Source organism: Protopterus annectens, chromosome 7.part1, assembly GCF_019279795.1.
Source record: "Protopterus annectens isolate FY-2018-M chromosome 7.part1, PAN1.0, whole genome shotgun sequence".
Taxonomy (NCBI): Eukaryota; Metazoa; Chordata; order Ceratodontiformes; family Protopteridae; genus Protopterus; species Protopterus annectens.
Window position 1 is genome coordinate 429,506,786 of NC_056740.1, and position 24,783 is coordinate 429,531,568.

Sequence of the window (24,783 nt, forward strand, 5' to 3'; positions counted from 1 at the left end):
CCAGATCTTATCCCCTTTGTTGAGAGGCTATGAGAGTTTGGGAGTGGGCGATATCCACCAACCGCTTTCTAGTAGCAACGCACATTCCGGGTCGGTCCAACATTCTGGCGGACAAACTGAGTTGTGTGATCCTCACACTGTACGAGTGGTCTCTGAAACCATCAGTTGCAAAACAGATCTTCCTCAAATGGGGTCTACCTTGCTGCGATCTTTTCGCTTCTCTGTCAAACACAAAGTGCAGCGAGTTTTTCGCGATACTTCCCCCACCAGGGGAGAGCCCCAGAGACGCTCTAGTTCATGCTTGGCCACCCGGTCTCCTCTATGCTTATCCCCCCCTTCCTCTTATAACGAAGTTCATTCAGAAAGCACGTCAGTTGGGGAGCAGAATTATCCTCATAGCTCCATTCTGGCCTCGCCATTTCTGGTTCCCATATCTGCGGTCTCACAGTGTAGTTCCTCCATGGATCTTAGATCCCATTCCTGATCTGATTTCGCATCCTGTGGGATTGCAACTTCCGAACCTGGTAAACCTCAAGCTCACGGCTTGGTTGATCCAGTTCCACTGATGGCAAGGACTTCCGGCATCTCATCACCAGTGAAGGCCATTCTGGTAGCGGCTCACAAGCGTGCTACCAGAAAAATTTACAGCAGTAAATGGAAGCGTTTTTCTATCTGGGCTAAGGACAAAGGCTTAGATCCCTTTACTGTCCCTATTCCGACGGTTCTTGATTTTCTGTCACACATTTTCCATCAAGGAGCTAGTGCATCTACAGTTAAAGTACAATTGGCAGCCATTTCCCATTTTCATGTGGGAGACGGACTGGGATCTTTAGCTTCTGCGAAGATATGCAAAACCTTCTTGAAAGGCATTTCTCTATTGAAACCACCAGTTAAAACTGCGGTCCCACCATGGGACTTAACTCTGGTTTTACAAGCATTGACAAGCCCACCTTTTGAGCCTGCCGCCTCAGTTCCATTAAAGTTCTTATGGAAAACAGCCTTTCTAGTTGCTATTACTTCAGCCAGGAGAGTTTCGGAACTTCAAGTCCTTTGCATGAAACCCCCTTATCTGATTTTTCATAAGGATAGAGTGTCTCTCAGGACTAACCCTTCCTTCTTACCAAAGGTGGCTTCAGAGTCAAATATTAATCAGTCGATTAATTTACCAGTGTTCTTTCCCAACTTTCAGAACAAAGGGGAATACAAATTACACAAGTTGGATGTTCATAGACAACTACGTTTTTAGTTGCACAGGACGAAGGATACTTGCAAGGCTGATCAGTTGTTTGTGTCCTTTGCCAAATCTGCCATGGGTAGAGCTATTACCAAAGTTACCTTAGCAAATTGGATTCACAGAGCATCATTCATGCGTATGCGTCCTCAGGTAAACCTGCTCTTATTGGAGTCCATGCCCACTCAACCCGATCCATAGCCACATCAGCAGCCTTCTGGTCCAGGGTTCCTCTGGACGACATATGTTCAGCAGCTACTTGGTCCTCTTCCCATACCTTCATTTCTTATTATAAATTGGATATGATATCCAGGAGTAGGGCTTCTTTTGGCTCTGCGGTGCTTCTAAATATCCTTCCTTAAAGGCCGCCTAAGGCTTTAGGTAGCTGAGGACTCTGTCCCACAGGTTGCAAAGCAAATGAAGTAACTACTTCAGCTAAAGAAGTTATGTACTCACCATAACGTTCCATCTGAGTAGGTACTTCATTTGTCTGCAACCGACCCCCCCCCCCCATGCCCCCTAACCATTATCGTGATTCCTGATCATGATTGTGATTATTTCATGAGTTTAGGCTTTATTTGGTCCTCTGTCGAGGGTATTAGTTGTTGGATTAAGCAAACTCGATCTGAGGAAAGGCAGCATGTAGCGGGGGATTGTGGGTAAAGGGGAGGAGCTAGGAGCTCGGATCTTTTAGCTAGTAAAGCTGCCGGCTCGGATCCGAGGTGGGATCCGATACCCACAGGTTGCAGACAAATGAACTACCTACTCAGATGGAACGTTATGGTGAGTACATAACTTCTTTTTAACATCTGGCCACTCCGTGTTGGTTATTGATCCTAGGTGCTTTTCTCACATTAACTAATATTGATGTGACACCATGACCCCAGGTAGAAGTGGGAAAATGGGGTTGAAGTCGGTGATAACTTCTGGTATCTTATTTCACCCAGTTTATCCCACTTATGTGGAACAAATTGTCTTACCAGAAACATATTTATGAGAGTATGGAGTCTTCTAAAAATAATCAGGACATTTGGGTAGTGAACTGGACATGTAGTCCTAGTTTAAGGGAGTTTAATAGCCTTCAGGCCTAAACACAGGATTAATGAACACACACACTTTTGGATGCAAAGTCATTGCATTTTACTATCAGAACTGTACATCATACAATATTGTCCATCTGAGTTGACATTCTTCTCTGACTGACGGCTGACTTTGAGAGGCTTGACAGTTATTTCCTGGTTTCAAGAATTTGTATTGGCCTTTCAGCTTAGTTATTGTAGGTCATATCAGGGAAGAAGTTGCTTCATTTTTCCCCAAGGGTCTTAGTCTCTTTCTTGTATCTACAAAACTTCCTGTGACAGGTACCACAAGGAAAAATAATACAGTGCCAAATGGTGTGAAAAGAAACTGCTGAATGGTGCAAAGCAGCTGCAGAATCAGTTACATGCAAGAAATGGAGTAATATGCAAGTCATATTTTAACGTGTGACTTTTCATAGGTTCATAGGTTGGTACTAGGCTATTGGCTCTAGGGTCTATACAAGCCTAGCCATAACAATTCCCTGGCTATTTCTTCCCACACTATTTACTTCTCTGGACCCCTGTCTAGCAGGGCGACTGACATGATCCCTGGGGTGAATTTCCCATCTCCCATCCAATCATCAAGGTTCCTTTGAAGAGGGCCAAAGAGGCGCTCTGCTTGACATATATGGGCAGTCTATTCCAGAGTCTAGGGAGTCTCTGGGTCAGAAACCTATCCCTCCAGCATGTTTTGTTTATTGTGATGACGAGATTTAGATCCTTGGAGCGTGTGGCTCTGAGGGATTGGAATTTCTTTGTGTAGCATGTCCAACAGCTCTGGGTTTGACATGGCCTTTTATGTTAAGCAAAGATTACCTCAGAGTAGACTATATGCGACAGAGTATAGCTGGAGTTTTTTAAGGCGGTCAGCATTTTAGGCCTGTGATTCTTTTACTGAGGTATTTCTGCGGCCTTTCCAGTTGTTGCAGATGTCTTGAGAGGTACATACCAAATGGGGAGTTGTATTCTATAATGGGTCTAATGAAGGATGAGTACAGTGGGACAATGACCTCATTTTTTTCTGGATGAAAAGCCCTTAGTGATGAGGTGTGCCACATAGAAGGATTTCCTGACTGTTGTGGCAATGTGGTTATTGAAGGTGAGACCACTGTCCACCTGTGTCCCTAAGTCTCCTATCACACTTTTGGTGTTTAGTGTACTGCCACCTCTGTGGTAATTCACGGGTACATGTTTTTTTCCCAAAGGGGATAACTGTACATTTCTTGAGGCCATGGCTCTGGAACCAAGCATCTGTTTCTATAAGGCCCTTTTGTAGAGTATCCACATCGTTTGGGGATTCAGTAATGGCTCCCAGTTAGCAGTCATCTGTGAACTTTGTTAGCCAGAGTCCCTGTACTTCAAAGAAGTAGATGCCAAACAAGAGAGGTCCCAGGACTGTACCCTGAGATACTCCACTTGTCACCTGTCTGGAGCTGGATTTAGAGTCATCTACTTTTACGGTGTGGGTTCTGTCAGTAAGCCAGTTGGCAACCCTATTGAGTGACGTAGGGATTAATGCCCAGCTTAGTAAGTTTATCTATGATTCCAGAGTGGGGGATGGTGTCGAAGGCCTTGGCAAGGTCCAGATAGGCTGTGTGGACTGCCTTACCCTCGTCGTTTGAAATTAAATAAAAAAAAAAAAAAACACTGAGATGATAAAAACTTTGGTTCTCTGTGCAGATATCCTGACTGAAATGACTTTTGCAGTATTCCAAACATATGGGTTTTTGCCACTGATGTCCAGGCGGAGTACAAAAGCCTAAATCTTCCTTAAGCCATATGTCCAGTGCATGACTTCAACCCATGAACTTAGGGGTATGCACATAAATTTTCAGACTGTCACACTGCCAACCCAAACACAGGTCTTGTACCCATCGGTCTGATCGCCTTGGTGTCGTTTGTACAGTAAACCTTCACAGTCAGGTGACTGCCATATTTGGGATCATTCCTTTATTGTTTAATCTAGTTGTTCTGTGATTTTGTTAGATGCCAGCTAGAATGGGAAAGTGCAAGTGCATAGGCAAATGCCATATAAAGACCTCCAGTTGCCGCACCTTTTTTGTTCAGGTGCAGAGCGTGATTGCGGATCTTGTTCCATCTGCCAGTCCTTCATATCCAAGACTTTGCGCTTGAGATTGTTGTCATTGAATACTTTCCTAGAGTCCCAACAGTTTAAGCATTCAGCACAATCTAAGATGGTGGATCCCTCCACACCTGACATACCATCTGCTCCAAAGAAAAAGCTCGAGGCCTTGGCCCATTCAGATTCAGACATACCCGCAGAGGTTGCAGAACCCATGGCATGTCGACAATCTCTCAGAAATCGTTTACCATAACCTTACTGGTGTGTGGTAAGACATCTGAGAACCACACTACTGAAGTGACTACGTCCATGACTGAGACTGAGGAAACACTGATCATTATTTTTGAAGACCCTGAAGGTGTCCCTCAGATTTTAATAAGGGAAGAGATTCCAAGCTCTCTCCTCAAGGTTTTTCAGGTATTGGAGCCCCTGCAATTAGTCCATATGGACATCACCCCAAAAAGAAACTGCAAAAACTGAGCATGTTTCCTCTTCCCAGTCTTCTAGGGAGGAGGAGTGACTGGAATTTTTTCAGGGCCTCCTTCCTTTTCTGCTCCTGCACCACCTCAGAAGGTTATGATGAAGTCTTCCTTGCAGGAGTAGGAAACCTCATAGTCAGAGGATCATTCCTTAGCATCATCCTCTCAGATCTACTAATGTGAATGGATGACTTCTGATGATGAGGATATCTTTTCCCCTAACTTCCATGTGGAGGAAGCATCTTTTCAGGAGACTGTAGAGAACCTTATGAAACACGAGTGGGATTTTAAACAGATCTCTGACATTCAGAAAATCTGCATCCTTTTCGAAGTGGACATTCCAGACCCTCCTCCTGTACCTCCAGTTCTGGAGGTTTTTCTTGATGCTTTCACGTCCACATCATCTGCTCCTGACTCCCAGCTGCCAGCTCCTATGAGGCCTGATAGAGTCTGTGAAGTTACAGATGAATTTGAGTTTCAAGACTCCAGTTGCTGTTCATTTTACTATTTCCTTGGCCTCAGATAAGCCATTTAAGCATCTGCCTTCTGCTATTGCCCTTCCTTCATGCAAGGGCAGTAAAGGTGTGCACAGGCAGGTGCCAACAAAAAGTCTGTGGCTCTTGTACCCTGGCCTTTCCGGGCCATTAATTATCAGACTTTCATGACCAAATACCTTTTTCTATTCTTGGCAGTTCGAAAAGGGCTGTTACTGACTTGGAAGGGTCAGATTCAAAACAACAGGTCATGGGTTTGGTGGCTCAAGCAACTCTGGTATCTAGGTATAGTATAAAATGCAGTTATGATGCTGTTTTGGCATCATCCAGAGCGGCTACTACTGGCTCAGTTATTAGAAGATATGCCTGATTACACACAGCTTCTCCCTGAAGATTTCAATGCTGAACTCTTAGATTCCCCTGTTTGACAAAGATATCTTGTTTGGATCACAGGTATCCACCTTATTCCAGAGCTTGCAAGAGCAAGGCAAAACTGTGAAGGATTGCAGACAAATTCTTCTTGCCTCTGTGCCCAGATACCAGGGGAGTGACTTTGCCAACTCCACTCATTTTGATGGAAGAGAGCATTGACCTTCTCTGAAATGCAAGAAAGCACCCAGGAAAAGGTTACAGGGCACACCTGAAAGGGACTCCAGGTGAGGGAGGCCTTCCTTCACTGATAAGTTAATGTGACTGTCTTCACCCCCCCCCCCCGAATGGCGAACATCCATCTGTTTAGAATACTGCAGCAGTAATTAGTAGGACATCTACTGTTAAGGTACGTTCTTACACAGCTGTACTGTACTTTTGTAACCTTTTAGTTTTCTGTTGGTCGTTTCTTTCATTAACTAAATTTCTTCAGTTTCTTCTTTTCTTTCTGCTCTGCCGTCTTTTCTAATGAATTTACTTTCCTTGTTCCCCTGAAATTCACCGAGCATTTCATGTCTGCTGTTAACTTTACTTACAGTACCCCATCTTTCATATCTGCTTACCGCATCTGTCAGGATATTAATGTTTTTATCTTACATTTAAAATCTGCAATGTCTAGTCCTTGACCTCCAATTATTGGAGAGCCCACATTCTGCCTGTCAGTAGTCATCTTGGGATTAGTGATACTGTTTTGTTCTGGTGAGAGGAGGAGTACAGAGACATTTCCTGGAGACTGCTGATCACCAGAAAGCCATAGGTGCCCATTTGGAATTTGTGTTTATATTTTGCTCCTGGTGAGAGAAGGAGCTGAGTGCATTGATTCCTGACTATTTCTGACTGAGTAGTGACTGACTGTGTTGGACCTTCCTGTTTGGTCTGGTTGTTATTCAAGGCATCTACCAGCAAAAGGTTGCAACAAGCCTACATATCCTTGTGTCATCCGAGGCAAGACTGAGATCACCAAATAACCTGTTGCCTGCTTCTCATATTGGGATTGGCGATACTGTTTTGCTTCTGGTGAGCAAAGGAGCATTGTATGCCACGTGAAGCTGTGATGAGACCAGCACTAGTAGTAGCCAAGCAGTAGCCATTCAGGCAGACCCCCCCCCTTTTCATAATTCTTAAAGCTAATTCTTTCTTTTCATTAAGTACTGCTTGATTGATTTGATGCGGTCTAGCCGAACCTCAGAATAGCTTCCTAAATACTTCATCCATAAGTCATCGGGGTCTAATTAGTTTCCCCTCAGGTGTTTGACAGTGACCTGTATAGACTTGGACCCCTTCAATTGACATTTTTCTTGTACATGCACCCGTGAAATTCCACCAATGTTTAGTTGCACAAAGGGCAACTAGTTAGCAGTGACCCAGAGTTGCAAACCAGATGCCCCTGACCCTACTTTATATTCTCACTTCAGTCTTCTAATCAGTAAAAAGGTTCAGTTGCCATGGATATGAACTTTCTCACTGTCTCCATTACCAGTTTGGTGGATATGGGTATCCTGATGCAAGGTAGAAATTGCATTATGTTTACTGACAACCAGCTAATTCTCAAACAAACTGATATGCTGTTTGAGAGATGTACTTATACATTGTCACTGGAAGCAAAGCTCTCGTATAAAAGCAGTCCTAATGTCAGTAAGGTTGTCAGTGGTACACACACTGCACTCATCACACACAATTCAAAGCAAACACATAGATCCACATATGCTGTGGCACTTAAATGTAACATTCCTAAACCCCAAAAACCTCCTTGACAAAGTAAACATAGCAAATAACCTCAGCAGCTCCAAATGCACTCTTTCAAAACAACACCCACATCAGCACATGCAGCCACATCACATGAAACCTCTACTTTTAAGCCCATAAGGCAAGCCACCGCTGGTCATTGGAGACTCCATTGTGAGACACACTGATGTCCCTCTCACCAGGCTAAGTAGAAAGTCACAGTCAGGTACTTATCAGGAGGCAGTATTCACCACTTTAAGCATGCACTCAGGTCATTGCACCATTATGACTTAACGTGGGTGTAAATGACTTGAGATGTTCCTCCCTAGACTATATGATGAAAGATGTCATGGAGCTCTCAGAATGTGTGTCCAAAGCTGGTATGACTCTAGCATTGAGCAGTATTTTACCTTATCCAAGGATGCCTATCACAAATGTAAACTAATGTGTATTATGTATCCACAATCTTATGCCTGTTCTCTTGCATGAAGTGAAATTGGAAAGGCTTTTTCTTTTCCACAATTGTGCCTGCAGCTAATGTATGTAAAGCAAATGTTTTGTATCTAAACTATGTAAAGTGGAGCTCATCTATGAGCCCAGTGGACCTCCCCTGTCATCAAACCGGAAATAAATAAATAAACGATGCCACAGTACAAATGGAAGATAACTCACTTTAATAATTGGCTTAGTTTCTATTGTTATTCTAAAGGTGGTGCAATGTTTATGGAAGGAGATGGTCAACAGACCACGCTGCTTTGCTAGGGATGGTCTGTACCTCCCCCCTGTAGGCTTTGGAATATTAGTTAAAATATTGTCCTCCCCCCATAGTGCCTTTTTAGATAATGCCAGATTGAAAGTACTTCAGACATAGCAAATCAAAACTGAGAAAATCTAAAGGTGTTACTGCTCAATGCTGAGAGTCTGAGCCAGAAATTCCACTCCCTATAAGTTCTCCTCATCCTAAAGAATGTTGACATCTGTGCAGTCACTGAGAAATGGTTTAAAGCCGAGGACAGCACACCATTGTGTAGTTCCTTCCACACATTTAGACTAGCTACTGCATAGACTTGGGACTAAAGGTGGAGTTGTCTCAGTTTACATCAGAAGTAAATATACCTCCAGGCTGGTCAAACAGGACAATGCACTTGAGCTTCTCCACATTCAAATCACCGAAGGAAAAAGCTATAGGTCCCTGTCTATGACCCAGGAAATCCATAACAAGTATTTAAACTTACTGGAAGCTCTCATCATCCAACCCATTGCCATATTAGGTGGTGAAATTAATACCGCCGCTGTTGACTGGGAATCATATATGATGCCAGAAGTACAAGCACAGAGATTTCTGGATTTTGTAAACACAAACTCCCTTGACTAGATTGTCAGTACACTGACCAGGGGAGCAACCGTACTGGATCTGGTCCCCACTAATATGGGAGATTGCTGCGCACCCCCTAGTGTAATGTCGTCTCTGGTAAGGTCAGACTACAGAATGGTCACCTTTGAAGTAAAAATAAAACCTGGAATATTCAGGAACTACTCTAAGGCTGACTTCCCGCTATTAAGTGATAACTTGGTGAAATTTTAAGCCCCCATAAACCTTGAGAACACTGCTGCCTACATGCAGCTATTCAAAGGAACCCTATACAAGCATGTTAATAGCTGCATAGAGACAACTTTGCCTACCAGGAAGAAGCACATAACTAACTCGAGACAAGCCACCCTGGTGGAATCGCAGCATCAATAGGCTGTATAACAGAAGGAAGAAAGCCATAGTAAAAATTGGGATGTGAAGCACCCACCAGGATAAAAGAACTCTGATATTCAATCTAAATAAACTACTCAGAGGAAAAATATTATACAAAAGCCAAACTTGAGGTTAATTTGGTCTCCCAGACCAAGGACAACCACAGGGCATCCCTTAACCGTGTCTGCAACCTCAAAGGCAATACACAATTGAATGCAGAACTAATTCTAAATTGAGCCACCTATACTGAGCCAGAAGACATAGCAAACCTACTGGCTGATAAATTCAGCTCCAACTTTTAGCCCTCTCTCCTCCTCAACCCCTTCCTTCAAGAAATGCTATCAGATACAACTCCCCCTACTATCACTAGGGAACAGGTCTTTAATGCTGTCTCTAAGATCAAGAACACTGCATCAATGGGCCCAGACAGTATCATAGGATGGCTTCTAAATAGCATGAAATGTGACCTATAAGGCTCTTTGGAATTGCTGTTTTACTGTAGCCTCCAAACAGGATTTGTGCCTCACAAATAGGAAACCGAAACAGTAATCCCTCTGTACAAAGGTGGGCCATCTACAGACCATGGAAACTACAGACCCATAAGGCTCACTAGTTTTGTTTGCAAAGAAAGAATTATCATTGAAATGATCAATAATGACATAAGAAACCTCCAGACATGGGACCCAACCCACGTTGGTTTTGTTTGAGTGGTCATATCTACTAAACCTTGTGGACTTTTTTGAGAAGGTCAGTAAAGCAATGGATGAGGGCAGAATGATTCACACTGCCTACCTTGACCTGACCAAGGTATTTGACACAGTACCCTGCACGAGCATTGTTAAAAAAGACTTAGGTATAAACCCTTATGTTAACTGGTGGATAGGCAGCTGGCTCACAGACAGGACCCAGGAAATTAAAAATGGGAAGTCCACCTCTACAAAGAGGACATTTGCAAGTGGAGCCCCTCAGGGAACAGTCCTGTGACTGTTGCTTTTTGGTAATTACTTCTGTGAAATCAAGGCCAGTGTCAGTGGCCTCTGGCTGACTAAATTTGCAGATCATTGCAAATTAGGAGCTGTCATAGAATCCACCTCCAACATAAATGTTCTCCAGGAGGGGCTAACTCAGAAAAATAACTGGTGTCAGAGTGATGGACTAAAACTAAATGCCAAGAAAAGCGTAGTAGTAGTATCTTTTGGGAAGCCATCCACCCCTGGTAACTATCATATTGACAACACAACACTAAGAACTGGCCCAGTAGTCTGGGACTTGGGGAAACACACAGATAGTAATCTAGTGTTTGACCATCCCGTGTTTGCAGTAGTAAGAAAATCATTCTATGTCGTAGAACTTGTAAACAAAGGTATGACATCTAGGTTCAAGGAAGTCATTGTTCCATTGTATTTGGCATTCATCGGACCTGTCATTGAGTACAATGCCCCCTTTGTTATCTACCTAACCAGGCACATCCAACAATTGGAATGGTCATAGAGTTTCCTTACTAAAAAAATGCAAGGCATAAGTAACACGTCCTGTACAGACAACCTCAAGGCCCTATCCCTCTGTAATCTGTCTCCTACAGGCTATTGAGAGGAGATGTGCCTGGCATACAAGACATTGTCAGACCCCACCCTGATGGACCTCCTGCATATCCACAAACCAGACTGTTCTAAGTTAAAACTGTTCTAAAGACTTAAAAATTGTCTGTTATATAAATAGCACCTGCTGGAGAGATAGGTATGTGTACCAGAGACTTCCCCTTCTCTGTAACATTCAGGTGAAGCAAAGTTGCTCTCTAACCTTGTTCAAATGTAACTTAGTTGGATGGGGAACAGAAAATTCATTCTTGTTTTGGCATCTCTCTCTCTACTGGACACTTGTTTGTAAATGTTTCATCCCACAAGAACTTGTCGGAGATTTTGGATGCATGGCTAGGCTTAAAAAGGCCCTCATGTTCGTTAGTCTAGTAAGCATCCGTGAATCCATTTGGCAAGGTTACCTCCATACTGAGGTCAATATTAGGATGTCCAGCTGTAAATTAAATCATAGCTGCAAGTTTACCTCCATACTGAGGTCAATATTAGGAAGTCCAGCTGTAAACGTAATCATAGCTGCAAGGTTACCTCCATACTGAGGTCAGTATTAGTAAGTCTAGCTGTAAACGTAATCATAGCTGCAAGGTTACCTCCATACTGAGGTCAATATTAGGAAGTCCAGCTGTAAATGTAATCATAGCTGCAAGGTTATCTCCATACTGAGGTCAATATTAGTAAGTCCAGCTGTAAATGACATCATAGCTGCAAGGTTACCTCCATACTGAGGTCAATATTAGGAAGTCAAGCTGTAAACATAATCATAGCTGCAAGGTTACCTCCATACTGAGGTCAATATTAGGAAATCCAGCTGTAAACGTAATCATAGCTGTAAGGTTCCCTCCATACTGAGGTCAATATTAGGAAGTTCAGCTGTAAACGTAATCATAGCTGCAAGGTTGCCTCGATACTGAGGTCAATATTAGGAAGTCCAGCTGTGAATGACATCATAGCTGCAAGGTTACCTCCATACTGAGGTCAATATTAGGAAGTCCAGCTGTAAACGTAATCATAGCTGCAAGATTACCTCCATACTGAGGTCAATATTAGGAAGTCCAGCTGTAAGCGTAATCCTAGCTGCAAGGTTACCTCCATACTGAGATCAATATTAGGAAGACCAGCTGTAAACGTAATCATAGCTGCAAGGTTACCGCCATACTCAGGTCAATATTAGGAAGTCCAGCTGTAAATGTAATCATAGCTGCAAGGTTACCTCCATACTGAGGTCAATATTAGGAAGTCCAGCTGTAAATTAAATCATAGCTGCAAGGTTACCTCCATACTGAGGTCAATATTAGGAAGTCCAGCTGTAAACGGAATCATAGCTGCAAGGTTACCTCCATACTGAGGTCAATATTAGGAAGTCCAGCTGTAAACGTAATCATAGCTGCAAGGTTACCTCCATACTGAGGTCAATATTAGGAAGTCCAGCTGTAAAGTAAATCATAGCTGCAAGGTTACCTCCATACTGAGGTCAATATTCGGAAGTCCAGCTGTAAACGTAATCATAGCTGCAAGCTTACCTCTATATTGAGGTCAATATTAGGAAGTAAACTTAATCATAGCTTTATAGTTGTTTTTGTTTTTGCTGCTGAATTGAACTGTCATTTTACTTTTCATTTGTTCCTTTGTCAATATTCACGTTAAGATCGAGAATTAGAAGTGCTCTTTCTTCTTTTTATTTGTTAATAATCTGCTGATTTGCTTATTTAGTGCCAATTTGTTTGAATTTTTTTTCTTTGAGGTATCTTAAAGATATTCACAGAAAAAGTCTGCAGCAAGTGGGCCTGCAAGAAGCAGATTCCCTGAAAGCATTACTTCGTATATCGCCTGTTTTGCTAAGATGAAAAGCGCAATATGACTATAAAGAAACATTGAAAAATACATTACTTAGAAACATTGAAAAATACATTACTTATAAAGGATAGCAGTTCGAAAGGTTTTTTGGAACACAATAGACCAACTGCTCTGGCCAAGGGATGCCTATCTCATCCTAGTAAATGAGCTGTCCATTAATGCAGTGTTGTGTCTGTGAAAATTTTTCCTTACGGTATATTGAGGTGCTTTGAGATTGCCCATGGAGCTGCAGAAACTTAACTGTAAGCATCAGAAGGGGAGGCCTAAAAATGTTCTGATTAGAGTCAGTTCAGGGGTAGACTGTCAAAGGCTGTAGTAACCTATCCTGAAACTTGAGTTAGCATATCCCAACAAGGCTAAGCTACATCTGCTCCTTGTCCAGGTTTCTACTGCTATGATATCTTTACCTGTCTTTGCCTCTCCAGAAACGCACAGTGGGGTGGTCATCACAATTCAAGCAGGCAGACCTTAGTCTCTAGCTAATTTGTTGCCATATTACAAATGGATGATATTTGCCAGGTATTCTTAGAAGGTGCTAACCTACCTTTAGACGCTCGGTGAAGGGCTTCTCGTCCTTCTGTAAAGGACACAGTAGAAACTGCTGTCCAGGGAATATGTCTGCAATCCAGTGTCCAAGCTGTGCCTGTCATAGAAAGCTAGTAAAAGAAAAAAATAAATAAATAAATCAGTAGCCAACTTTTCACTTTCTGAAAAAATTTTTTTTTTTTTATGTTGAGTGGAAACTCCCATCCTATGGTGTGGGCTTGATGTCTCTGTACCCTCTTAAGCAGTATAAATTAACTCTAAGACCAGAAAACCTTGGGTAACTTGAAATGTGAATTGAACAGACACCTTCATACTCCACATAGGTGTTCATTGCAGCAGATGCTGAAAATCTGAGACATGCAGTTTAAGGGTATTCACTACATGCGTGTTTGGAGATGTTCCCCGGTTTCTCCTTTTTAAGAGGTTTGCCAAAGACTGCTTGGCAACACTGCAAAGAGCTGCTACCTTGGCCAGAAACCCAATCTCTCCCTACAGGATGAGGATTTAGCTTGACCAAACGTGGTCTCATAAGCTTTTGCCTGTGATGTAGTCGAATAAGGCGTTGACTATAGCCCAGGCAAACTAAATTCAATTAGCAGTTCTGTTGCTTGATTACTCAGGCAGTGAAGATGGGTGTGCCTGTCCTGGGGGAGAGGCATGTTGGAAAGACATCTCACTATGCTCTGACAGAGTCAAGACATAAGACATATTGCTAGGTTGGAGTGTGTGCAGATTAAGAAGTGGGGTACAGGCACACCTTCAAGTCATTAATCCTCGTCCAACCAGTTGAACAGATTCCTGCATACTGCGGGGGGGGGGTTGACAGGGCTTGGGGGGCTCAGGTGGCCTGCAAGTACATTATGGCTAATGGTGCAGTGCTCTTTGTCTCCCCATGAGATACCTCAGTCCCCATGTATTACAAGAGTGTGCAGTAAGGTCAACTTCCTGAGAAGTAGAGAGATCACCGAATATTAGGATCACAATGGGAGCAGTCTGGCATGGACGGTTGAGGGGATCCAGATATTTTACAGGCACGCCAACTAGGAGAACTGAAGGAGAGACCAGCGGAGACGAGGGGGAGGAGGAACACTGCCTCATAGGCAACGACAGTAACAGCAGTGATGCCGATGCCTCAAGTTCCCTTCAGGATATGTCTTTGAGGGAGAATATCAATTTAAATAAGAGAACATTTCAAGTTGGGAAGGCCAAAGCATCATTTTCCACAAAGAGGAGGTGTAATCAGTTCTTAAGGATAAAACAGTCCATGCCCTCTGATATCGCCCTGTTGTTGAAGGTTATAATAGTGTTTTCAAGAATGCCTGTTTGGAACCTAATTTACAGTGTTGTATCCCCAAAAATCTTAAGTTCTAGAGGTTGTAGGATCAGCGCCATCACTTTTCCAGAAATGTTTTAAGTATCGTAGAAGGTCTGTATCTGCATTCATGTATGTTGCAGCACTGTGCTGACTTCACAGTAAGCAACAATGTCAATGCCAGGGTTCTATACATCCTGATGCAAGTAATGTAAGAAGCCCATGTTCCATGGGACCAGGCAACATAACAGATGATTTTCTATTCAGACTTTGAGAAAGATTAAGTACAATTTTTCGGGGTAGGGGACCCACAGGATCGGCTAAGTGGTTCCCCTTTATGCATCCAGTCAGGGCAGTAACTCTCCAGTCCATTTGTTCCCTGGCAAAGATACGAGTTGGGTGTTAGAGGGTTGGTCATTCTGCAGATTCTACATGACGTTCTTCCTCCAGCCCCCTTGCCAGCCTGCAGGTTCCACTACAGCTGTCTCGGGAGGTGCATGAGTGCTTCTGCACATGTTCAACCAGAAGACGAAGTAGCGCACCAGGCTGTTAATGCTGTAGCTATTGCCAACGCAGTAAACCAAGCTACCTCCCTCCAGGATGGATGGCTGAACGAAATGCTGTTGACCAATCACTCCCATACTTCATACCCTGGTCCCTCCAGCTCGCCTGCTGCTAGTCAGACATGGTTTATCTGGAGTGCAGCCAGGGATTTACCCTTGTGTGCCACAGTACTTGGTGTAGTTAAGTTTCATAGGTTAGTACTAGACTAACTGCCCTTGTGGGCCATTTTAAGCCTAGCCAGTTATCCCATTTGAGAATCAAACACTGCATCTTGTGTTTGTAAGGTAAACACCTTAAACATTATGCTAACCCTTAATTAGAAATTAATTAAGCGAAATCTTAGTATGACCCATCTCTTTTCTAGGACTGTAGGGTATGGTGTTACCATTTCACAAAGGAGGGTGTGATATCATATCCACACATTTTTGATCATATTTTGTGTAAAGTCTTGGAGAGAGTGGTATTTAGTGATAGTTATCCAACATAACATTGGGACCTATTTCTCTCAGGCATGGAACTTAGCGGCATTCTTTGACAGGGTAATAGAATCACTTGATAAGGGAGTTATAGTGCCTACTGTTTATCTTGACTTTGATGATGCTTTGATCACTGTCGCACATAATATAATAAAAGGTTAAGTGCCATTTCATAATGTAGCTCAGTTAGTAAAACACATCATGCAGGTAGATGCGGTAGTAATCAGTGCTGCAGTTGTGAGAAATCCCAGAGCTGCTGTCACATGACAGCTGGTCCCTGTATTTGAGGAACACGTGTCCTCCTTCCACTCATGTTTGTGATTTTATGTAGCGGATATCAAGATGCACCCAATGTATGGAAAATGTTCAGACTGAGGCCATGGCACTTGAGGGTTGCTTTTTTTTTTTTTAAAGTATTTATTTACAGATGATTGTGTTCCATTAGGGTAATTTGGCTCTGATGTCCAGTATGCAGTGAAGCATGTGAAGTGGCTAGATGGCTGGATTAATAACCAGTACCTCCAAATCTGCGGACGTAGTCTTATTCAGGAAAACAATTGCTGTTGGCAGGTAATGGGTGAACAGTTACATCCGGTGGAAGTATTTAAATTTATCTCTTTGTCTTGCTAATTAGTAAAGGTAGAGAGGAAATCATAAGATGAAGCTTTCAGTTTTCCAGTTAGTTTCTGTCATCATCCTCACCTGTGGTCATGAGCTTTGGGTAGAGACCAAAAGGATGAAATCACAGATGTAAATCGCAGAAATGTTCCTGTATATGGTAATTGGACTGAATCTCCATTACAAATGGAGAACCTTGGCAGTCCCCAAGGATTCAGAGCACAGTGACTGCTCCAAGTTGAAAATAGTCCATTAACATGATTTGAGCACCTTACATGGTACTTGTACCAGGGACAGCCCACCGGTAGGAGGTCCCAGGCAGACCCAAAACACATTGAAGGATGATATTTCCCAGCTTATCTGTGGAGGCTGAGGGATCTGATTTGATGAAATAGCGAGTGAGGGTGGGGCAGTTTGGTTTGCCCTGCTCTGCTTGTTGCCACTTCAACCCTCACAACAATAAGTGTTTTAAAGAATGGGTGAATATGTAGGTTTTTATCCCAGCAGCAGCCTTTAGATGTCTCCCTTTGTTACCATAGGTTGGGTAATGCAGTTAATCTGACTGATGGTCCTGTGCTCCAGAAAAAATGGAAGATGGCAAGACTTTCTGCTGATTACAGCTGTATGGAAGGTCCCCATGCCCTTTTTAGATGCTGTCAGCATCTGCTGCATGTCTGTCCATCTGTGGCATATTAGCATGAGTACACCGTTATGGTGATCCTGCAGTTCAAACATCTGTGATTATAGTGAGCACCCTCCCGCAATATTGCATTCTAGGACTTTGTCATGAGAGGTGTTGTGTAAGAGTACAACTCCAATCTAAGACATCAAGAACCATTCTAATAAAGTCCCTGAACAACATCAAAGAGTACATTAGGAACATTTTAAGCCTTTTTAAGATTTTGGGTTTGGGTAAGTGATGTGATGCTGCTTGCTCTGTGGGACTCGGTCAGGTGTGCATTAGTTTACTTCTAACTGTGGTGCTGTATTTTTGGTAGTTAGCAGCTGCAGTGGGTAAATTCTGAGCCAGAGTTTAAAAAAATTGTGTGTGTGTATACATATCTGTGTGTGTGTGTGTGTGTGTGTGTGTGTGTGTGTGTGTGTGTGTGTGTGTGTGTGTGTGTGTGTGTGTGTGTGTGTGTGTGTGTGTGTGTGTGTGTATAACAAACTCTGCTCAGAGAAACCAAAAATGTTTATTAAAGGCATCACGCTTTCACATGCAGTTTTTCAATAGAATAATAAACACTTTTGCAGGTGAACACGTTTTGCCTTTATTTACTAGCTTTGGTTTCTTTCAGCTGAATGTTTTTGTGCCTTGCATTTGGCCAGTCCTTCCCCTTTCTGAGTTGGAGGGTGTGCTTGCCAGTTTTGGTCATTTAATGCATTGAAGAATGATGGAGTTCTCTCTCGTGATTCCTATTTTGTTACTCTTTTCCAGGATGCACTGCGTTATCCTAAACATAATTTGAAATTTTTCACCAGTTTCTGGAAAAAATGTTTTAGCTACAGTAGGTTACTCCAGAGGCGGATTTGTCTTTGCCCCTAAAGTGCAACAACCTCAGATGTCATTATGCAGTATGTGGATGTGGGTGGCTTTGCCCATTAGCTGTGGGGGCTGTCATACCTGCTTAGACCCCTTCATTCATTCCCTTATGGTTAATTTGCCTGATATTGTCGTTCCAAGTAAAGGATTACGGCTAGCTGCGCGTTTATGTTCTGCATGATGTACTTTGTTTTCCTTTTACAGGCTACTTCTGCTGATGTGATCTGATAACTGTAGTCTTTTCAAAGCTCTGCTGTTCTTTTAGATTTTTTTTTTTCAGGAATCATTTAGCGCACACTGCTTTCATTATTTTAATATTATCTTAAGATGATGTAGTCATCCTCAGTTAGAATGCCGCAAGCAGAACACAGAGGGAAAGAAAGCATCAGGAACAAGGCAGAGTAGGTGCTGCTTTTGCATGTCGTATTTGTGATTAATATCAGGAAACAGATGAATAGAGCTGCTTTGTCCTCACTGTATTTTTTTTTCTGAATGTGCTGGAGACTGTTGCTAGAATAGAACTTGTACTGTTTGTTAAAATACACTTGATTTTTATCAGCTTACTGCTGCTTTCATTTTCTCATTTGTTACAGAAGCGTGCTTTCTTTCCTTATATTCTAACGGGTGCTCTCCCTGCTTTCTTTGGTAGATCATTGAGGACTGCAGGCTTACTGCTGCTGCTGGTTCCAACTCCAACTGCTCTTACCTTCCTGTTCCGCCTTCCTCTCCTCCTTTGTCCCATCCTGCCAGCTCAAGCCAAGGTAATCATGTATGTATCATGCTGCTTGCTGTTGCTTTTTCTAGGTCTGCTTTACAGGGGGTCTGTGTGGGTTTAGTGCAGGGCTTTCTTACAGAACAGCATAGCATGCCAGACTTCATTCAGAGATGCATATGTGTGCAGTGTTGAATATCCAGCCAGAAAGCTTTGCTGCAGCAACAAAATTCCATGTAGCTCCTCTCAAGTACTGCCACTCCATCACCAGTATGTCAACACATTTCATATCATACCTAGCAAAAAGGGGGTCTTCTCCCATCATTTTTATGAATATCAAATTGTGTAAGCCACTCCTGCCATGTGGAGATGCAGCCTTTCTTACCAAAGCAATGGGTGAAGGCAAAACAGTTCACACTGCCTACCTTGACCTGGCCAAGGCATTTGACACAGTACCACACTTGAGCATTTTTGACAAACTCGAGATCAGGTATAAACCCTTATGTCATTCTGTGGATAGCTGGCTGGCTTACAGACAGGACCCAGGAAGTTAGAGTTGGGAGGTCCATGTCTTTAAAGAGGCCAGCCCCAAATGGAGTCCCTCAGAAATTTGTTCTACAAGCTGTTGTGAGGAGATCTGTGCCTGGCATACTATGGATTGTCAGACCACACCATGATGAACCTCCTGCATGTCTGCATAACAAACAGCACCAGAATTACCTGTTCTTATGACTTAAACCTTGCCTGTAATATAAATGGGACCTGCTAGAAAGAGAGGTATGTATCCCGGGCACTATCCTTTTTCTGGAACAGGCTCCCCATCCATGTGAAGCAGAGTTCCTCCTGAACCCAATTCAAGTGCAACTTTGACAGTTGGATGGGGAACAGGAAATTCATCCCTTCTTTGACAGCCATGTCTCCGATGCACATGGGCAGCCTGTAAATGGTGATCTCCCAGGCACCTGCTTTCAAATGGTTCACTTCCCACCCCCCTTATAAAGGGTACCAGAACTTGTCAGAGATTTGGGATGCATGGCTACACTTCAAAAGGCCCTAGTGATTTCAGCTTCGTATATACTTATGAACCTATGAACCATTTAAATTTACTTGCAAAACTGAATACAAGTTTTTGTCCATATTTATAATATTTGACACAATTGATGATGAATCCAAAAGAAAACCATTTATGGCCTTAATCACTGTACCAGTAAAGTGAGACAACATGAATGATTAGTAGATGTGTGGTCACTGCTTACAAGAGTCATGATTTTGAATTGTGCATAATAATTAATTTTATTGTCATCCAGAGGGAACTAAAGGCCTTAAAAAGTATCTGCTATAATGAAAAGCTTTTCTTTGGCTGCAGCAGTTGTTGGTTTGAAATTTCTTCTAATATTTTCACTTCTCTTTAGACTTAGACAGACAGGTCATCAATGCTGTTTCTCTAGAAAAGTATATGTTTGATTTAGATGTTATCTACAGCAGGATTTCGGTCTTCTGGATGGATATTTTCAGCAGTCCTGTGGCTTGTATATGTGTGACTGTAGATTCATGCCATGGCCAGTAGGACACAATCTGGCTATAAAGCAGAGAATATCCTGTGTGATTAACACTTCTTTGGTACCACCCAAACTGTGAGGTCATTCTGCTTAATTTCTCTGTTAAGCAGTTGTTTGTGGCGTACATTGCTTCATATCAGTGCTAAGTATCTCTTAAATATTTACACCTTAAGTAAAACAAATGTTTGTTTTTACCGTGGGATTAGTAAGCAGTAATCCTTGACAAAGTCACCAAGGTATTTTTCTTGCTCTCAGATTTGTGAAGATCATCTTTATAATGAGATTCCCTGTAAAAACATAACTTAAGTCATTCTCTGTAGGGGAAGAACAGTATATTCTCCTAATCTCCCTTTGCTAAATTCATTAAAAGTTAGCCTAGAGCTCAAAAGCACTGAGGTATAAAGCCTTTTAAGAAATGTATATTTTTGCTTTGTGTCATGCTGTAACTAGTAGTTGTTTCTTACAGAAATGTTGAAAAGTTTAACGTTCATCTAGCAAATGAAGCAAAGAGGATCTCCTTCAAAGTCTAAAAAATAATAAAGTTCACGGATCCACTGGGGCCTTTGAAGTACATGTCTTTGGTACTTCCGGGCATTCTTTTTAGAGCAACGCTCTTCATTATTGGACACTAAAGTTTTATATTTAAATACGCACTTTGAGAAGTTAGTCAGCCCTCTTCACCCGTTCAACTCCCCACCAGTTGTAATTTTAGTATACTTGCCAGGAAATGAAGCATTTGGGGTATATGCTGTTCCTGGTAAAGAAATTCATTTTAAGAATGTTGTCAAAAGTTACTTGGAGCTGTTGTGTAGAGAGTTAGAGACCTGAAGGCAACCCACATAACCTGACTTTGATTAGTGGCTCAGTGTCGTGTAGCGAGTTAGAGCCCTGACTGATGCCCAGGTAACCTGAGTTTGATTAGTGGCTACCCGGTGTCCATGTAGAGTTAGAGCCCTGAATGTGACCCAGTTAACCCGAGTTTGATTAATGGCTCAGGCACTGAAGCATCCATGTGTGGAGATTGGGAAATGAGTGGATGTCAACTTGCCCATCCTGGGGGAGAGTTAAGGGTTTCTGCTTGCATCTTGGGGCTTCTTAGTGAAAACTGTTGAAATTTCCCAGCTGTGTTGCAGGCTACTGTGTGGTAGCAACGGGGACTTGATGGGTTCGTCATTCAGCTCTGTTATGTACTGATGTCTTATGTGCACTCCAGACCTATTGACATTTTCCTTTCTTATGTTATAAATGCCACATCTGGCCATATATATGATGCATGCTTCCCAGTTTTCACCTTTTCTAAGGGAGTTCGAGATTTCAACACATAGGTTCTTGGGTGATTACTAGGCTAATGGCACAAGAGCCTTTACAAGCCTTAGACAGTTATACCCAGGATATGACGCTGTAATATCTTAGTTCCCCAGATATGGGATGGGGTAGTATCCTGGGTAGTAAGTCTTTGTGTGTTGGAGACCCGAGTCATTTTACAGACTGCCTCTGTCCATAAGGGACATGGGCGGTACCCTGAGAGTAAATTTATGGTTTCCCATCCACTTAACCAAATTCTTTTTGAAGAGAGTGAGGGACAGGCTTTGTTTTTTTAAGATAAGTTTATTCCATAGATGAGGTAGCCTTTGGGATATGAATCTGTGTCTGCAGTAAGTTCTGTTAGTCACAGATAAGGTTTAGATCCATGGAACATGTGACCCTTGTATAATTTTTCTTGCGAATATGTAACATTTATATCAGGGCTGGATTAGAGAATGCTGTGTAGGTCAGGCATAAGTTCCCTCTCAGTAAATGATATGAGACTGCGTAAAGAAAGGGATTGGGTCTTTAGTTGGTCTACATAAGACATGTGTCTTATGCTTTGTATTTTTTTAGTGAGAAACCTCTGGGGCTGCTCCAGTTAGTGTAAGTGCCTGATTAGGTTCATGCAGAAGGGAGCATTGTAATTGATTATGGGCCTGATGAGCGCCAAGTACAATGGCACTATGAGTTCCTTTGATCTTGATGCCATGCCTTTACTTATAAGTTCAGCCACACAGAAGGATTTCCTCACGACTGTAGCTACCTGATGGTCAGAGTTTAGTTAAGATCTATGTATGTTTCTAGGTCCTTCACCACTGGGTCTGCTTTTAGTGGTGTGCTGTCAGTATTATAATTTGCAGGGATATCTGGTTTACCAAAGGGTATGATTGCTCATATTTTTTTTTGCATTTAGTCTCAGACCACGGTTTTAGCACCAGTTGTTTTTGTCATTTTTAGGGCTATTTGTAGGATGTCAGCATCATTTGGGGATTCAGAGATTGCTCCCAGTTTACAATCGTCGTGAGGCAGAGGACCCCATCATTGGTCTTCACTTCAGTGAAGTATATACCAAACAGCAGGGTCTCAATATTGAGCCCTGTGGACATTGCTAGTAACAGGATTCCTATCAGAAGTGGATTGACCTATCCAGATAACATGTGTCCTGTAAAAAAACAGCACTCAGTGTAAAAAAAAAAAAAAAAAAAAAAAAGAACCAAAAACACTGAAAGCAACAGAGAACAGCCTAAAAATGAGTGGTGTTGTTGTCTTTCGGCTTTTCCCGGTTAGGGGTCGCCACAGCAGAACTCCAGTCTGCTAATGATTGGCAGTAGATTTTCACGAACGCCGAGGTGCCAGCTCAGCGTTCAACCTTCAACGAAGGCACCTCCATTTATGTATGTCTTTTGAACACCCACCCAACAGTGGGGAGGACATGCAGACTCCACACAGAAGGCACTCCCCGCACTCCAGCCGAGAATCGAACTGGAGAACCTCTTGCTGTGAGGCAACAATGCTACCGCTGCACCACCGCCTGAAAAATGAGTGTAAAACAGGTTAATCCACGCTTTCGTCAGTCAGACTTCTTCAGAAATACAAACATTAGTAAAACTTCCATGTATAAATACATACACCCTTCACACATACATGCCCACTGGATCTTTAATTACATCAGTTCAGTGAAACAAAATATAACTCTAAAACAAATTAAGCTAAAAAACAGTCAAAGGGGGTCCCAAATCCAACCTTATGTGACTGTTTTCCTCAACGATAAAAAACATTTTATGTTGACAGTGTCTTTGAGCCCAAGAGGGCTGTCTGTTCCTAACCTTAATTGCCGCAGAGTCTCTCTCCTTTCTACCAAGTTTTCATGTTGCCACCTCTCAAGTCCTTGTCTACGTGTTCAACAGCAGAAAAAGAAAATTTCCTAAACAAATCACACCAAAGTGAGTGTTTGTATAGAGCATTGTTTTCATCCTTACTTCTAATGTAACAGTGTTCCTTTATCCGCTTATTTAGTTTTGTGGTAGTCATGCCACTATAGAAGGCTGAACATCCAGAACATAGAACAATGTATATCACATCAGTAGTGTTGCAATTAAATCTCCCTGGTGCAGAAATGGTATGACTCAGATGTGAAAAACTCCCTTGTGAATGTGCCTGCAAACACTGCAGCTTAAGCACTTGTACGTATACCCTTAGGTCTACCCGAGTGAGGGAGAGACATTCTATTATCCTTCTCTAGTAAACTCTTAATAGTGTTGACCTCCTTGTATACAAAATTGCTAACCTTTCCCAAAGCTAGTTGCAACTCATCACCAGTGATAATTTTCCAGTTGTCCTTTACCACAGATTTGATGGCATCACTGTCAACGGACATACCAGTAACACACCTAGGAACATAGGAACCATCTCCAGTGTCTGTACCACCGTTTTTCTCCTAGAATCCATGACCTAAAATAGGTGGAAAATCTATCGACCTCCTGTTGTAAATTTCTAAAGCCATGTCCTTTAATAACATCATAGGGTAGCCTCTGTTAACAACTCAGTGATGAACTCAGTTTCTTGAAGGAAACCAGCATCATCACTTGTCATACGTGAGGCTCTAATGTACTGTCCTTTAGGGATATTGTTTCATAAACCCAAGATGGTTACTGTGGTAGTGTAAATAATTAATGACTTGTGCATTTTTCCTGTGTATACTGGTAGAACATTTTTTTCAAGGGTACTCCAGCTCAACGTCTCATCCAGATAATTAACTCTGTGACCATAGTCACTCAAAGTAAAATTAAAAACATTACTACTTCCATTAAGTTGTTCCAAAAAGGTACTGCACAGTTCGACAGGTCCCTTTATAATAAAAAAAACAAATCATCAGTAAATCTATAATAAAATAAAATCTCATTACCAAGTTTCAAAGTAGACAATATCTCCCTCTCCCACCAACCCATCACTAGACCTGCAAAAGCCAGGGCAACTGTAGCACCCATTGCTACCCCTTGAAGCTGCTTATAGTATTTTCTGTTAAACATAAAATAATTATTCTCTAACAGGGGTTCTAACAAAAAAGTACAAATGCCAACCAAGTAGTGTATTTGTGTAAAAACTAGACACAAATTCTACTCTCTCTTGCTGCGGTATAGCAGTATATAATGACATTACATCAGCTATTAACATGAAAGAAAATGATTTCTGTTCTCCCTAATGTTAACACCTTTATCACTCAAACGGAACAGCCTCACTTGGTTTAGAAATTACCATGAATCCCTCAAACGGAACAGCCTCACTTGGTTTAGAAATTACCATGAATCCCAAGTGTATGAAGGTAACTTTTGAACCAAAGGGTTGAACAACTTGTCCAGGTATAAAGAAATGTTATCAGTAACACTTCCAGAGGAAGAAACAATAGGCCTAAAAGGGGGAGGGGGGGGGTTA

General features: G+C 42.2%; 1 protein-coding gene across 1 annotated transcript in view; it reads left to right on the top strand.

Moving 5' to 3' along the window:
• Positions 1-24,783, top strand: part of NISCH (nischarin) — a 1,490,316-nt gene that overhangs the window by 1,115,101 nt on the left and 350,432 nt on the right. Inside the window, exon 13 of the mRNA XM_044078886.1 lies at positions 18,422-18,533. Coding sequence (XP_043934821.1) covers positions 18,422-18,533 — 112 coding nt within the window. The remainder of the gene's footprint in view (positions 1-18,421; positions 18,534-24,783) is intronic.